The sequence below is a fragment of the Neolamprologus brichardi genome, chromosome 20, assembly GCF_056152115.1.
Source record: "Neolamprologus brichardi isolate AB-2024 chromosome 20, ASM5615211v1, whole genome shotgun sequence".
NCBI lineage: Eukaryota > Metazoa > Chordata > Actinopteri > Cichliformes > Cichlidae > Neolamprologus > Neolamprologus brichardi.
The window spans coordinates 9,092,804-9,110,763 of NC_142123.1; the positions used below are offsets into that span (position 1 = coordinate 9,092,804).

A 17,960-nucleotide genomic window follows, 5' to 3' on the forward strand; every position below is an offset into this window, starting at 1 on the left:
ATACTCCCTTTTCCTTTAAAAAAAAGAAAGAAAAAAAGCTGAGCATCTGCAGCTTATTCTCCATTATTATAAATTACAGAACATAGGTCTAAATCGAGAATATGTCTAAATCGACCAAACACACACACACACACACATATGTTCCGTTCCAAACAGTGTGTGTGTGTGTGTGTGTGTGTGTGTGTGTGTGTGTAAAAACCACACCTCAGAAGTCTGAGATATGAGAAATACTGTCTAACATCTCTAGTATCATTACCATGAATAACACATTGGGAATAGCTGGAATTAAAAGGCCCCTTCGGGGTGGTTTGTGGATGTTTTGTGATAAGAGACAGTGTTGATGCTCAAAATGAGGACATATTCAACTTGTTGCATTCTGATACCCTAATCAGCCAGCGATTTGTAATGTTTGATTATAATTCTATTTCTAAAAACATCTGAGGTTTCTCTACCAAAGGTCAGGTTTGCACAGCTGCTTACTAACACTGTGTTCCACAGCTACTTTAGCAGAACAGGGTTTTCAATATTTGATGTTCATTTCACGTCTATATGGCTTCAACTTAGTCAGAGATTGTATCATCTGTCATCAGTAATACAACTTATCTATTTGATATAGCAGGCAGCCTGCTCAGAGGAGAACTGGGGCATGAGCAATAACGAGGCACATGATAAAACATTTACAATTTAGTACCCATGTTGCCTTGTATTTGAATGTCTGATAAAGCTTTTACAATATCCTCTCATAACATTTACTGAAGGCTGAAAGGTCATAGGCCCACACTGTTTCACAGATGACACAAAACCAGGCCATTGCACTAATGATGCACTGTTGCATCAAGAGTATTTCTAAAACAACTCTGTAGTGCCATTATATCTTAATGTTGGATGGAGAAAAGTTTAATTGTCAGTAGTAATTTGTTCTTTCGGAACAAACAATCAGTGTGTTTCTTTTCCCAGAGTTGCATAATGATGGTGTGATGAGAAGAAAAGAGGGGGGAGGGGGGCAGAGAATAGGATGAGAGACTGCAGGAGATGAGGAGGAGGGGAACAGGCAGAGAGAACAGTGGACTAGAGGGAGAAAATGGTTTCTATTCAGGCACACAGCGGGACAAAGAGTTCAGCTTGTGCACAACCGCACGCAGATACAGCTGCTCACCCCTCTATGTATAATTCACAAAAAAAAAACATTATCAAAGCATTATGTTGAGCCTAAAGAAGCTACATGACTGTTTAGCGAGTCTTAATTTTAATACTTAAAATATCTGAAAAGAACAAACCAGAAAAAGAAACATTCTCTGCTTTAATTTGCATCACGCAGAAAAATGCAGCTGGTTTTAACATTTGACTTTATCTGCTTTACAACATTAATTATTTGAATAGTTTGCTTCCTGTTTGCTGCGATGAATTGCCTCTAAATTCACCTGTGGTCAAGCAAATGCTTTGATCTTTATCATACAATTATTCAAACAGTTTTGTTTTTCTTCCTGGTGTGGTCGCCAAGTTTCCCCACTCACCACTAGATGGAGGTAAAAGATAAAGTTTTTTCCTGAGTTGTTCACTTGTCAGTAGCCAACAGAAACCAAACCTTTGAAACTAATTGTACAGAGTACTGTGAAAAGGTCTTAAGCCCTTACTACATATTTTGCTTTCAAGAAGCCAGACTTTAGATTATTTTTTCTAGTGGTCCTTAGCAGTCGTTCTCCAGGCTTTCTGAAAGTCCTTCAAAGATTTTCTTTGGACATTGGCTGCTTTTTCACACATTTTCAGTCCAGTCCTAGTGCCTGATCCTTTTCAGAGGATTTTTCTTTATTTTCACCCACTTAATACTGACCAATTCAGCAATAAAAAGCGCCTCCAAGGATGGATCAGCCTTGCGTCTATAGACAGCTTAGCAAAAAGTAAGTTTAAATTGTATCTTTCAGCACTTTGTTAATAGCAGCTAAAAATTACCAGTTTGAAAGGCATAAAATATAGTTGCTGTGGACAAAAGAAGGACAAAGGAAAAAGTTTAAAGCTTAAAGAAAACTATCTACAGCAGATGAACAGTATCTACAAGTCATGTCCTCGAGAAATTGGGGGGGAAAAAATCCAACAAAGACCTGAGACAAAATTTGTGAGGTGCCTCTGGCCTTTCAGCTGATTTATCTATTATTTACCAAACCCTCATCAGAAACTGTCTCAGTGCGAGAGTAGACATCAACATTGTTGAACCACCTTGGGACTGACAGAGAATGGAATGACAGGCAGAACTTGGAACGCCCTTCAACCTGGAGAACTGTTCCTGAAGGCTGCTTCAGGAAATTATGAGAAAGCTTGTCATACCAAATATAGACTGGTTAGAAATGCACAAACTCCTTTTGTTTGCATATATAGTGTTTTTCTGTGTATTGTTATACCTGTTTCAATCCTTTTCCCAATAGAAATAGAAAGAAGTAGAAATAAAAAAGACATTTACTCAGTACTGTGTATGTTCTCCTTGTGCTGATTTGCAGAAAAATATCATTCATGAAATAACATCCCTTTATGATTATGGAAACTGAGTGTTTTGGACAAAGTGATCCCAGCAATAAGGGAATTTTGATCCTCCTCTAACTACAAGATAAATGGTCTTTGAATGAGGTCTGAAACCCAAACTATTGAATACTAATTCAAGAAGGAGGCCTTTGGCTGTTGCTCTTCGTATGGTTTTGAACAATGTACAGGACCATTTATGTGGCACACTTATGAGAAGCTTCAGGCAAATCCAACAGTGTAAACAGAAGGTCTGGAAGTTGATATCATCATATATAGGCCACCTACTGTACCCTGCAGGGAGGTAAGTTGAGCACAAACGTGTTATTCCAGCTAAAGCAGGTCACATGAGACTCATTTTACTTACAGGAGACAAATTTCCACAACAATTCTCAAAGGGGGATTTACCACAATTGGTGAAGGCTGACAACGCCATTGCAGAAGCAGTAGCTTCTGTAAGGAAGGGGAAACCAGGGTTAGTTTGGTCCCCTATGGCAGCACTGTGATAAAGCAAGCGTAACTGATTATAGATACACAGTGATCACTACACAGAGAGTGCACCTACATTTAAAGCATGAAATAAATGGATGACTGGATATGTAAAGCGCTTTGGGGTCCTTAGGGACTAGTAAAGCGCTATATAAATACAGGCCATTTACCATTTACCATAAAGAAGAAGAAGATATAAGAAAATCGTGGTAGAGAATATCTGTCCTGTACTAATGTCAGCAGGCAGAATGTAGCAGTGACATTGCTGATGCAGCTCTAGTTCACACACACTCACTGCTTTCCAATTACTGAACTGAAGATAACGTGCAAGGACAGCAATTTTCTGCCGATGCCTTTTTTTTTTGTCTCAGCAAAGCAGACCGGCACTCAGACTGGACGTCAGTGTGAGGCACATCGGGGTGTTTTTCACTCACAATTAGTAAAATATGCTCATTGTTAAGGAGCACTTGCTGGTTGGTCTGTGTGGGTTACCTCCCACCAGAATCACATAACGGATTGGATGGCAGAGGGGTGATGTGAAGTCTTGGGGCACAACTGTCAAGCCATTCACCTCATTTATGCGCTCCTTTCTAATGGCTGAAAGCGAATAATGAAGCAAAACTTCTAAAAGTTAACTCCTAAAAAAACACGTCTGGTGCAAACCTACATGCCATACATGAGAAAGAACTGAATATTAGCTCAACAACTAACACCAATGATGCTCTTGGATTCACACATATTCATGTGACGTTTAATTCTTGGCAATATCTGTGCAAGATTGCAGGGTATTCTTTCATTGTTCCCTTAAAACATAGTAATATATTTCTTTATATTATTGCATTTTGATTTTATTATGCAAACACAACAGATTTGTAAAAGAATCTTGTACCCCACTGTGTTCTTCCTGAATGTAAATGTATTTGGCTAATGATGTAACATAACTGTCACCAATAAAGTTCTGTGCTCCCATAAAATGCTGTGGCCCAAGTAGCCCAGGAGCACAGTGAGTTGCTTTGACCTTGAAACCACACTCCAGGAGCACTGAAGAGTAAAAACTGTCACAAAGCTTGAAAAATCTGCTAGAGAAAAATCACAATACTTCAACAAATTAAAGGCAGAAAAGACTTTAAACGGTGCAGCTTCAATTATTTGTCTTTATGCTACGTAAAAGACATCTCTGCAACATTCAAAGTGCTAATCACAAATTATTTTACTGGTAAGCAAATGACAGAGCAGCTTGTTGAAACTGCCGTATTGAACTGCTGTGAGTAAATGGTGCAGTAAAATGAGGTATCGAAAACATTTGGGAAATAATGTGTCAAGATGTTCTTGTAACAAAGAGCCTGCTGAAAACAATAAAAGCCAATTGCAATATTACAGTGGGGTTTTAATAGTGCAGAAATCTGCATTTCTCTTCATTATCTGGCTAAACACTGGTTATTAGAAGAAGGGGCTGAGGAAGGGGGCGACTTGATGGGCTCTGTGAGGGCCAACATGGGTGCTGTTTGTGGTCTGCTTAATATTCAATGAACGTGGTATACCACCAACAATGGCGGGTCGGTTCATTAATGATTCAAAGAACCATTCAACTGCTCCAAATTGCAATTTTGATGTTAAACCAGATCCTTAATAAGGGTATATAATTGCAATGCACAGTATGAAATGGACTTCAATATTACATGTCACATATTTACATAATAAAATTCACGATGGCTAAATTTGGTTTAGCTGGCTCAGTTTAAGGGCTCTGGTAAAGAGCGATTCATAGCAAACCTTCTCACATGCCTGAACTGGAAAAGGATAGGTCTGATAGTGTGTGTGTGTGTGTATGTAGACAGCAAACTAATTGACAGATGCATTGTGTCAGGCATACAGCGTTGTACTTGTATTGTATATGGAGATCATTGTAACACTAAATGAAAGATCGTCATATGCTTGTTGTAAAAAAAAAATGCATCTATCGAGCGAATGTTTTAAATAGGTTTCATATTGTTGTTATCTTGTTTCTTTCCTTGTTTCCTTTAATGCTCTTGACTCCTCTCTTATCTTTTCTGTCAGCTTGACTCAGCAGAACGCGCTGCTCACCATGTTCTTATTCTTGCCTTATTATTGCCAAAACAAACCGGAAATAAACCAACATTGTTTCCACTGTTTTCCAACTGATTATAGGCAAAATTTCTACAATGAATGTTTGTTCTAAATTGATTAACTGGGAGTGTAAAATATTATTTAATATTTCTATTTCTGTTTTCCAAGGGAACACATTATTAGACCTTTAAAGCAGATATTTGGTGTTGTTGTGGTGTGAGGGAAGATAATAGAGTATGTTAGGTTGTAATTCTGCGGCTGCCACTGCAGGATCATTAGCAATGAATGATTTAAAGACTGCATGATTTCAGATGCAGTCTGCTAGTAGCGGTATCTTCATACTGATTAAAGACCGCTGCCAGAGGATTTAACAAAGAAAGTGATAAACAAGCGAACATAGTAGAATGCTCAAGCAGAAAACTCGGATTAGATTTAGGATAGAGGTAGTGGATTGATCAGCTGAACCAAACGTGATTTTTCTAGCACCTTTTACGCTACCCATCATATGTAAATGACAGTGCTTTCATTTAATCGGTTATATTATTTCATTCAGAGAGGTTTGGTGTGGTCTCACTCACTGGATGCTCCTTTAAGGTGTGAGGTTTCATTGCAATGTGTTTCAAATATCCTCTCGGGGTGCAAAAACAGTAATGTAGTGCATGCGTGTTTGTTTTGCACAGTGAGATTTTTAATTTCTCTGGCTGAATCCAAATGCGTCAGAAATACAAATGTGTGTAGCTAACTATGTGATCGTTCACACATGACAGATCACATACAGAGTGAAACGTGGCAGCAGCCGCTTGTAATGGACTGAGAACGTAATTGCTCCATAATGTGTTTAAGTTTAGAAAGTCCTACAATAGTGCTATTTTTGTAGTCGCGTGTTTACATGAATTATACAGATGTAAACACAGTACAGCCCACTGCTTCAGCACATAGCAAATGGCCATTCACCAGCCCTGATCCCTGAGTGGGAAAATCTATTCTCATGGCTTCGATTCTGTGTTTGTTGTCCTCAAGTTTCTGCTCATAAAACATTGACAGAGTTTGAGTCTGACAGCATGGACTGAATCAATATGGTTTGTATTGTCTCTGTGATGAGACTTTAGTCAGATGATGGTTACAAGCACCCGCAGGACGGGCAAAAAAGGAGCCTTGGAAAATAAATGTTATTAGAAATGCTGCTAAATGTCATAATGTGCTGTAACTGTTTGGAAGAGTGTTTACACACATTTTTGAGCCCACTGAGATTGCATCTTGCGATGGTTATTACTGGAAATCTCCGACTGTGTGCATACAGGGCAGGAGATCCAGCACTGCTTTGCAGCTTTATTGAAACAAAAATACGGTTTATGGCTGACGATGACACGGCCCTCCAGTCAGTTATCAAAAATAATGCACAAACACATTTTAAAAATCAACTTTATGGTTCCTACTTACGCTGTATATGCTAATAAACATGCTGCACAAGCAAATACGGCTTATTAAAAAAAGACATTTTGGTGTCCAGCTTTAGACCAAGATTTTGGTGGACTAATATCCAACACGTTACTTGAAAAACCTCCCATGGGTATCCAGTTTGGTTAAGATCTGATGATTGTGTGAGCTGTAGCACAGACTCCACTCATTTCAAACTGTTTGGTGAGCCCCCTGATGACCTCTGAATGAGACCCTACCTATCAGGAAATGTTTCACTATGGGATAAATGTTATCACTTAATTTTCTGCCTATCTGTAAGTAGTTTATCTTGAATGGTGACGGGTCTCGTGGGTTTTTCGGCCATGCCTTAAAACCCATACAATCTCTTTAACACAACAAAACAGAGAATTGCCTGACTCAGCGCTCCGTAACATTTAACTGCACATACTAATTACAGGATATCAATAGCCGCTTAAGGTTTAATGATTAGTTGTGATAGAATAATGGGGGGACTGTGAAAAGGGATCTCCAAAGGTTACAAATTTAAAGCTGTCGGAGGCAATAAATAATGGGGAACAGTGGGACAGTATGCAGGATAATAACAGTCTACAGTCTGAGAAGTAAAAGATAAACAGGTGACAGAAAGGAGGGAAACAGAAGGGATATTATAAATTGCATGCTTTATTTAAAACAAAAGAAATATTGTTCTTTGACACTATTTTTCATGTGATGTTTGCAACAAACCTATCTACCTAAACTTTAAGAAGAAGAAGAAGAAAGATTTGCTTGAGTGTGATGGCAGAGGAATCTTTTGTTTGTTTGTTTGCTTAGAAGGAGACAGATAATCTGAGCCCTACAGTGTACTCTACATTAATGCACACATTTAGGGTCAGGTGATGCTCTCACCTCCCACAATGCAGCTGTATGCTGTTGTGACCTTTCTTCTGATTTGCGCACATGTTAAATATCTGTTACTTTGGAAGGAAAGGTTTCTGGTCTGGCTGCTACACACACACACACACACACACACACACACAGCTGCTTTACTGGCCTGTATGAAAATATTTTAAACTGACTTAAGTGTGCATAAATGGGCCCTGTCCTCCGAGCCCTGGAGTCTCTACACAATATTTTATTTATTTATTTATTGCTGTGTCTTACTGTTTTTCTGATATCTTGCATTGGTGGCGGCAGAGAGCTGCAGAAACGAGACTATCTCTCTCCTCCAGAGCTACATCCCGTTATATGAGAGGCGAGAGAGAGAGGTGACCATAGGCACCGCACTGCCTTCTGTTCTCACCCACAATTCCTCTGAGCAGGAACCGGCTAATTTGTGTCATCGAGGCAGAGAGAGGGAGATCCCAAGGACAGGAGTGGAGGATCCAGCAGAACAAAGCGGAATAATTGGTGCATTTGCGGCACACAGAACTGGAAAATTGGATTGTATTTATCTTTTCTCGAGCTTTTAGACTCTACTTCCCGCTTCGTCCTGTTGCGTTGCAAGCCCTCATTGTGGCCGGAGTGATCTCCTCCTTTTGTGTGGCTCTGCAGTTGTTTATTCGCACTCCCAACTTCTGCCTCCTGTTTCTGCAAATAGGAGGTTTCGTTTCTATTTTTCTCGTATCTGCCTAAACGGAATGAATGACAAAAACAAAGGAGGTTGATGTCCACAACTCTCCGACTCACCTCGTCTTCGCCTCGCCCAAGGAACGAAGACTCCATCTCCGGCAGAAGATGGAAAGCGGAGGCGGGACGGAGTGCTCGGATAGCGGCCAGGCGCAGCACGCGGTGCCCGGTCAGCAGCCCGAATCTGCGGACCTTTCTGCCGTGCTGTCCGCTCACACTCCAGGCGAGAAGAAGAAGATCAACCGGGCCCCATCTCCGGCGAGACCGAAGGATGTACCCGGGTGGTCGCTCACGAAGATCCGAGGAGGGATTGGGACCCCGACCCTGAGTGTCAAGCCAGGAGCCATTCATCTGGGTAGCCGCATATCCAGGCGCAGCCCCGTGGGAAGTCTTGCTGGGAAGGAAGGCAAAGGGGAGAAGAGTGGTGGCGGAAAACCCGCCGGCAAATCCTCCCTCTCTGGTGGCATGTCCTCCAAGGGCTCGGCGTCCAAGGCCATCAAAAGCACCGTAGCGCGGAGGAAGGTGTCGGACGCCAGCATAGGATCCGATGATTTATCCAAGGATTCTGGATGCGCCCCGGGGAAGCTCTCCCCAACCGACAGCAGCTCCGAGCTGTCGGACTGCGCCTCTGAGGAAAACAAGCTGTCCACGGACGCTGTGAGCAGCGACGCCGAGTCGAGGAGTAGCAGGGGCGGCGGGCCGGAGTTAGAGAAGCCGCTCAGGGATGGCGCGTTGACGGACAGAACCAGCCAACAAGCTGCTGCTGCTGCTAAGACCACCTGCTCCTCGGGAGAGAAGGACCGGCTCTCCATCGGTATCGAGACGGGAGAAGGGAGCATATCCCCGGGCGAGGAGCGATCGGTCACCTCATTTGATAGCCGGGTGCCCGCCAGCACATCTCTGGCTTTCTCAGACCTCACAGAGGAGTTTATGGACAGCATGCACGAGGAGTTTGTCAGGGAAATAGAAGAGCTGAGATCTGAGAATGATTACCTCAAAGTAAGTTCAGCATATGTCAGCTCGTGTTTTTGAAGTTGCTTAACCTACATAGTGCTTCACAAACAGGGTTTTAGTCTTTTTTTTTCAAGCAGTGACACCAGATTTTGCATGGCTTCCCATGAAAAACACTCCTGACGTTGGTCACATGCATACACCTGGCCTATTTAGCAATTTGACATCATTGTCATTTTTTATTCCTTAAACAAATCATATTTCTGTCATACTGTTTTATTCCAAAGTCTGCCTCTAAAAGTCACTCTGACCTGCTTCTCACTGTGTAGAGATTCCTTTGGATGCCTCCCAAGAGTACTCACTACAAGGATGTTGATGTTATAGAGAGTCTGTCTGCACCCCTGGCCACGCATGAGCACAACATGCTGCTTCTTGGTCACAGAATAGGTTTCTGATAGAAAATCTGCAGTTGCAGAATTGCGAAATACTGTAAATGGTTAACAATGCTGTGCTTTGGATTGAGATTTTGCACTTGGTGTTCATCACTTGTGCTTCACATGCTGGCACAGTGGAGGTACTGTTCATTCTGCTGCTGTATTCTGCTTTGCTCCTAAAGGCATTATTAATAGCATTGTATTAACACAGAGGTAGAGTGCTGTGTGATGGTATCAATAAATAAATTCATCTAATCCTAAAATTTATACAGCAGTTAGTTATAACATGATTTATCCTTCTCTAAAATCGACTGCCTTAAAGCAGCAAAAACCAGCCTAAAGATTCTCAACACCTAAAATGTGGAAGTAAATATGGAAATCCTGCAAGTTCTGAATTTTGAGTGGTGTTTTCCATAAAAGTGCAAAGCTCATATATTAAAAAAGAGAAAAAGATCCTCTACTGGCAGCATCGGTATCAAATATCTGTTGTCTGTCAAACACTAAAGCATCACTCTTGAAAACAATAACTAAACAATTGTTGCATTATCCCAAAGTACCTCAGCTCACATGAGGATTTGATTTCATCAGTGTTTTTGATAGAATAGGCATCTCACAGCTCCCACAGTACATCTGCAGGCAGTGAAATGTATTATATACATCGAGCTGCTGGTCAAACCTCCCTCCAGAGTGATTGATTAAGGCAAGGATCAACTAGGGAACATATCCCCTAGCACTACCTGGCAGTGACCAGACATTGATTGCCTGTGGTAATTGATTAGCAGCGCTTGTCTCTAAGCAAAAAGCGCCACCCTGTCTTTCCTCAGGAGTTTCTTTAACTGTTGGGGGTGTTTTGATCTTTGGTTTAGTTTCTGGTTGCCCACTCTTGGTCCCCAAAATACTCCTTTCTTTTATCATTAACACACGTCATCCTAGTTGGTGCATATTTGGTGCAGTGTGTGGCTGCTGACAGAATATGGGGCATCATATCACACTGGACCACGGCAAAGCCCCACAGGAGGGTTGGCAGTGAAGTAAGTCTGGCTGTGTGTGTTGTTGCAGCTGCGAGGAACACCTGGTTAGTGATCAGACGATCAAAACAACATGCTGCAGAGGCATCAGGCTCTCAGACTTATCATAAATCCTCGCTGTAATGCTCAGTCTCCAGTTCCTTCTCTTTGTTTTCCACCGCTTCAAAATTCATCTTTTTTTCCCTCCTTCATGCTTTACATCTCCAGCCTGCCAGTCTTCCACCGCCATCCTATGAATATGCAGACTCTTTCTGGGTGCCGAGCTGTTTCCCATTCAGCTGGTAATCACCGTAGGAGATCAAAACAGTTGGCAGCTGTTTGAATCTCATTAGTGGTGACTTTATACCTTACTGCTTGTGTTTCTGTTGAAGCTACAAAAGAATATCTGATTAGATGTTTCACGTACCGCGCACGCAGCATTACTGACGCCTGTACTTACATTCCTGCTTTCCTACACCATGAACATACACCGCCAGGTTGTAGGTGCCATGCTGACAAACAGTTTGACAAATTGTTGAACGCAGTTTAGTCACCGCACGCCTTGTCAAGGGGGGAACTTACGCTCAGCATAGTTGAATCATCATTCAAGTCCACATGCTGTATTTCGACACAATAAACCAGGAGTAGGGACGTGCTGCTCTTCATGTTATGCCTAACCTGACACAGTTTCACAAAGAAAGACGAGATTTTCTGGATTTAATTTTTAGGAATGTCCGTCCTGTGACTGCAATTTAAGCAAACAGATGAGCATCTGTGAAGCTTGTGCAGATGGCTGCTTTCGCTTACCGATTAGGAGTAATTTAAATTGTAAAAGACGACCTTGGTAGTAAAGTTAAATAGTTGAAAACATAGTGGTAATAAATGAAATGGTGCCTTCAATGAGTCATTTGATCATTTGTTATGATGCTGAAGGCTTAATCTGAAAAATAATAACAATAAACATACAGGATCTATGTAAATATAGCAAATGTGATAGAAATGCACAAAATAGCAGCTTGTATGCTTCTTGTTCTGCTACCTAATTGCCTAAATGAACATAAAAACCATACAGATCCACTATGTTTATGTTTTGTGTTTATATTTAATTTATGTTTAACTCCTCAGACACAAGGTGTTGTATAATCAGGCCCATCGTATCACCCCAAAAGAACACTTTGCTCTGAGACTGGTTCCTCTGGGATTTAAAAGTAGAATGGGAGGCAGAGCCTTCAGTTTTCCGGCCCCTCTTCTGTGAAACCAGCTTCCAGTTTGGATTTGGGAGACAGATACTATTTCTACTTTGAAGGTTAATCTCAAAACTTTCCTTTTTGATAAAGCTTATAGTAGGGCTGTGCGATATGACCAAAATCTGAAACCTGGCGGCTCTTTTTCACTTCTCATCCGTAAGTAATCTGCTCTTTCACGTGATTCAGTTTATTTTGAAAAGTCTCAACAGGATCTTGAGCTTTATTGTGAAAGGTTTATGTGGTACATAAACAAGCGGACGCGCGATGGTGTTACCGCCGTTGTTGCTAACCACAACGCATAAAAACAGGCGCTTGTCCATCCGTAGTGTGGTTATATTAAATATAAGAGAAAGAGAGAACTTTAATAAATTAATATAGCCACTACAGTGACCATCAAAACGGTGAAAAAATATTGCCGTAAACAGTTTATTTTGCGACACCACGAGACATATATCGTTATATCGAACAGCCCTAGCTTATAGTTTTGGCTCTGTCAGGTGACCATGAATCCTCCCTTTTTAAGGCTGCACTTGTCTGGGGACTGCTGGGGACTTCCCGTTATTAACCAAGTGTTTCATCTTCACTCCTCTTTTTTCTTTTCACCCACTCTGTGTTTTTACACCGCTCCACATTTAATCATTAGTTATCATTTATCTCTGGCTCTCTTCCGCCGTGTTTTGTTTATCCTGTCTTCGCCCTCTTACCCCAGCTGTATGTGGCAGATGGCCACCCCTCCCTGATCCTAGTTCTGGGAGGTTTCTTCCTGTTAAAAGGGAGTTTTCCCTCCCCACTGTTGCCAAGTGCTTTCTTATAAGAGGTTGTTTGATTGTTTGGGTTTTCTCTGTATTATTGTAGGCTTCTTTATAGAATATAATACACATACGAATGTAAGAATATGAGAGTCAGATGAAAACCTGACAATGCCACTCTCATGTACAAATAAAGCTGGGACAAAATACTGAAAGCTACTAGCTATATCACCTCGTTCACAACTGACAACAAAATATGGTGGGTTTCAGATTTGCAGAGCCAGGTAGGGAGGACTGTTATCACAGCAGATGTGTGCACACACTCATTTCTGACATTAACCACTCTGACTCACTAACATGACAGCTGATTGGTTGATTTCTTCTCCTGACTCGCTCACATGACAGAGACCTTCTTCCCTGTTCTTCTTTAGTTAGCTGTGAAAAGCAGGTCAGTGGACCATCTCTCTCCCTCAGTCTCAGTCTCTCACCACATTAACTTATGATTCCCTGGTTTCGTGTCCTCACTTCCTCACTGTCTGCTGTCATGTTTTATCTCCCTCTCCATCTAGATAGTTTTCACGCTCTGTTTTTTTTCCCTATCAGATTTTTCTTCTCCTGTTTCCCATTTACATTCCCTTTTATTGTTTTGCTGTTCTTTCATTCCTTGTCCTCTCAGTTTCAGAATTTGGGTTTTGTTCTTGTGTCTGCTCTTTCCCTTTGATTCTTTTTCATGTTATTAACTTTCATCCTCCTTCCTTTTTACTTCATTCCATTTCTCTCGTTCTCTCTGTTCTCTATCACAGATGTGTAGCAGTGGCCAGCGGTGTGCCACTCACAGAAACATTACTAAATCCATCCATTTTACTTTACCTGCTCACATGGTTATGAATCATACTTGTACAGTTTTGTGCGTACGCAGTGGAGACGCAGGCACACACTGCTCACCTTGCTTTTCATGTTGTGCACATAGTAAACATACAGACACACAAAAATACACATGCACACACACCCGCACAGCTTGTTGTTGCTGCACTTGGAGCTCTGCAGAAGCTGACCCACATTCTTTACTGTAGTAAGTCATGACAGCACTACTATTACTACAGCCGCTCATACTCATTTTGCTCATTATGCTAACACAACACCCACACAAACACGCTCATACTTAGAGGCAGGGATATTTGCCAGCACACGTTCATTTAACAGTTCTGTAAGCACATCGTCGTGCTTTGCCGTAAAACAGAGTGACCTAGACTTTTCTTTTTTTTATGGGGTGTGATACTTGATTTCATTGGAAACACAGACAGAGCTGCGCCTTAAATATGATTCGGAAGTGTGATGCAATTCATGCTGTCAGGCTGAAATGAATAATTCATCTGCATGTGACTAAAACGGGGGTAGATAAAAACACTGGTTTAAATGAAACATTTATACTGGTCTGTAGTATTTGTGAGTTGTATTTTAGTGCAGTCCCACACTATCCTAATGCTCTGCTTAGATTTCGAATTTTCTTATTCCAAAGACGCCACATCCTGGAGTTTGCTCCAAGGTGTGCTAATAGCTATACCCTGACCTTTGGTCTCCTTAGCACTACCTTCGGAGTGAGGCTAAAAGTACAGTTCACTGTCATATTATGTTACTCGGTCCGTAACATGCAGTTCTCTATTTTGCATGGCCCCTTTTATCTGATGTAAGAAAATATTACAGCAGCTCATTTTAAGAGGACACTGATTGTTATGCAATTATGAGGGTGATAAAGAAGAAGATGTAGTCATACATGGCAGCAAGAGGTGATTGATGGACTACATTACGATCTTGGAAAGTTTAATGGAGTGATTTTCTGATGACAGTGATGATTGCCTTGCATTTATGACAAAAATCCTGTGTGTGCATATAATGCTGTCAGCTCTTTACAGCCACTTAGAGCCTGATGTTCATTGAGAAGTCTTTACACCTTCTCCACAGGTTAACACTGGATGAGTATTTAGCTATGTGTAAAAATAACAGACTCACTTATATACTCTCGCATTTTCACTGCCCCAAGGATGAGATGGAGGAATTGAGATCTGAGATGCTGGAGATGAGGGACATGTACATGGAGGAAGACGTTTACCAGTTGCAGGAACTGCGGCAACAGCTGGAGCAGGTATGTGGTTACAAAGACAGACTGGTTTAATGAGCCTGACTTATCGCAGATCTTGCAAAAATGACCTCGTGAAGAACAAATTCCACTTATTTTACATCTGAAAAGCAAATTTGGGCTCCAAAAATAAATGCAACAAATGCCCTTTCCTGCCGTTTTATGTTTTCTGCATTTCTTCTACATGCACATGACTGCTGCAAGGAACAGTGCAGTGAAGCAAAGTGCTAGAGATGGATTAGACAGCTGATGCATAACATGATCTGCTGACATTGCCCCTGTTCCTCAGGCAAACAAGACCTGCCGCATCCTGCAGTACCGGCTGAGGAAGGCAGAACGACGCTCTATCCGCGTGGCCCAAACAGGACAAGTGGATGGAGAACTGATACGAACACTAGAGCAGGATGTAAAAGTAAGTGTTCTGAGCTGGAGATTAAAAGATGTGTGGACTCAAATCAAGTTGGTCTCAAAATAGAGTCAAGTGGAACATCGTTAGATGTCTTGTCTTTAATCCCAGCATCTACTCTAAGGTACTCAATAATAAAAACCCAGCTGTCAGGTTTAATTAGCTAACGAGTTAATTAAACTTCTTCTACCATCTTTGATCTTTAGAAGTAAAATATACAGAGGTTCAGGCATTACACGCTCGACCTCTGGGCAACCACTTTCAGTCAATCTTGGAGAATCCAGCTTGCTGCGATTTGCCGTAGACTTGGCATCTTCAAAGCAATTGTTTCAAAGGCAACTAGATCACAAGTTCACTGCACACGGTTGCCTCATTTTTGCTATGCAACGGTCTTCAATCACTATTTTTATGACATAAGAGAAGATATGTTTGGATACAGTAATGCTTTCTGATGATGTGTCTGTATATGGAAGTTCCTTTGACCTAGTTTTTGTCACACTGTGAAAGTCACAAAACTGCATCGAGCTTGAGCTTTTGTTTCTGAAGAATTTCCTTCCTTTTCCTATAAAAAGGGCTATTTGTAACAACCCACTTATACAGGCAATTAATTTGATTGGTCAGGAAACCCCCACCAATGATAAAATTGATACATTTTAGACACTATAAATGTGTCTATGTGCACAATCTGTTTTGGTAGGGCCTTGCAGTAGCTGTACAGGAACACGGTGAGTTTAGGGCAAAGCCTTTGTGTGTGTTTTTTGTCACACTGACCCTGGACTACCGTTACTCTGTGTGAAATTTATAGCATTCCTCCAACATTTTCCACGTGAAGGACGACACAATGAGGGCTTTTTATCCTCTAAGAGAGAGAGAGCGTGCAAAAGAGTGAGACCGTGGAATCACTCTCGAAGGGCTTCCCGCCCGCTGCTGCTGTCTGTCTCTTAGCTGCTGTATCACCATCTGGTTGTTTTGGAAGGAAGGAGGGAAGTGAGGACGGAAAGAGGGAGGGATGAGTGTACATCCTGTGTGTAAAAGGGAAGGGGGTGGTTGGTCAGTGTTTGAAAATTCAAATTGGCCAATGAGAAAACAACTCAAAGGCAGAAGGGAGTCCCTGTTTGAATTCAGTGGCCAGATGTCATGTTTAGAAAATGAGAGGGGAGTGATGGCAGGGATGATGCATGGAAAGACTAAAGCTTGAGGGGGAAAATGAGCTAAGTCTGCATCTGTTGATTGCATCAGCAAAGGGGTATCGTTAACACAGAAAGCTGAAAAAAATCACACTGCTGGGAGACAAGTCTGCCCTCTCTGTGTCTCTCTCTCACAACACATGGCTGATTGTGCCTTGTTGCCGACAGGGCCAAGGACTCAGATGCCAGGTCAAGTTACAACATACTGTTCTGCATGTGTGTTCGTGTGTGTGTGTGTGTGTGTTTGCATGCATTAAGCCGTGGCTAAGCTTCTCTTTCTCTAGTGTGTATCAGCCACTCCTCTGTTTATTCTGGTAGCTTCATTATTCGTATTTTAAAAACACACACTCTACCTACCCCTATGACTCCACTGTGATTAGGCTGTACTGGAAAACTTTAATCTTCACTTTGCTTTAATAGGAGTTTTTAAAAAATTGACGTTGTTTAAAGGTTTTCAGTGTTGCAGATTTAAAAGCTTTGAATTTTTGACTCAGAGCATAAAAGTTTAATTATAAAAACAAGCAAAATTGTTTGGAGACTCCAACTTTGCCATTAACTAAGTCATAGAAACCAAACTGTCTGTAATGTGCCATTTGTTGTACAACTAAATATTAGCACGGTTGCATTTTTGTGCACATTTTAGTAACCCTAAAGTTGACATCAGATGTGTGAAAATAATCAAAGGACATTTTTCAATAGGAAAATGTTCATAGGTTTGAGTGGAGTATTGCCTCAAAAATGAGTGCACAGTTAATTAAGCAGTAAGATGCACAAACATCCCCCAGTTCATCCCCACAGTAAAAGTAAAAGTGCAGCACAATGTACCGTTTTAAAATGAAGCAGTTTTCTGTATTAAACTGCATTCTGGATTCTGGATTTTTTCCCATATTTTTTAACCACACTGAATTTGACCATTTACTCTGTTTAAAAATCAATAATTTACTGACATAAAATTACTTGGATATTTTCCTTTTTTAAATGAAATCTTTTTTAGTACCCTTATAATGGTTCATCATAAGGGGATGCATCATAAATATTTACACAAAATCTACCAGTGTAGCAATGGTATGCTGGCGTCAGTGTTCTTATCCTTTAATAGGCATGAAGTCCAGAAGGCCAGACTCAAAAAAGCCCAGTGTTTTCATTTGTACACAGAAGTGCATTAAGTAGTAGCTCTATACTGCCCCTTTCATAGTGCAATGTAACATAAAACTATCAGTTTAGATTGAGTGGCTGTTGCTCCATAAGATCAGCTAGTGATCCAAGTAAAGGGTGGTAAGTCCCTGAGGCTTTGCAAGACGGTCAAAAAATAACTATTAAACATTCACTGATTCACCTTTTTAAATTACTCAACTAAAATCAAACAATACAAGAAAAAAGCTCCACTTTGGTTTTCACTCCTTATATGTAAGTTTCGTTTTGACAGTGGGTTAAAAATACATGTTTCTTTGCATTTACAGTAGGCCTCACAAAAGCTTGGTGCAATGCCAAACAGCTATCAAGCATTACAGTCATACTGATTATCTTAAACAAGAGTAAACATGAGTGAAAATCTCAGTGCTTCTTCTTCTTCTTGCTCCAGAGAAATGTGCAAACTTATTGTATAAAACGTTTTATTGAGCTACGGTTCTTGTGGTTGACGCTCCCCACTTCATGGTCCAACTTGACCTTAATTTGCCGAGCAGCTCTGCCCTGAGCTGCTTTGCAAA

At 41.1% G+C, this 17,960-nt stretch overlaps 1 protein-coding gene across 2 annotated transcripts in view; it reads left to right on the top strand.

The window, feature by feature from the left end:
• Nucleotides 1-7,784: 7,784 nt before the first annotated feature.
• mtcl2 (microtubule crosslinking factor 2) overlaps nucleotides 7,785-17,960 on the top strand; it is an 84,575-nt gene continuing 74,399 nt past the window's right edge. For both annotated transcript variants that reach the window (XM_087833301.1, XM_087833302.1), the window contains exons 1-3: nucleotides 7,785-9,132; nucleotides 14,563-14,664; nucleotides 14,948-15,070. In XM_087833301.1, coding sequence (XP_087689427.1) covers nucleotides 8,149-9,132; nucleotides 14,563-14,664; nucleotides 14,948-15,070 — 1,209 coding nt within the window. In that variant the 5' untranslated portion in view covers nucleotides 7,785-8,148. The remainder of the gene's footprint in view (nucleotides 9,133-14,562; nucleotides 14,665-14,947; nucleotides 15,071-17,960) is intronic.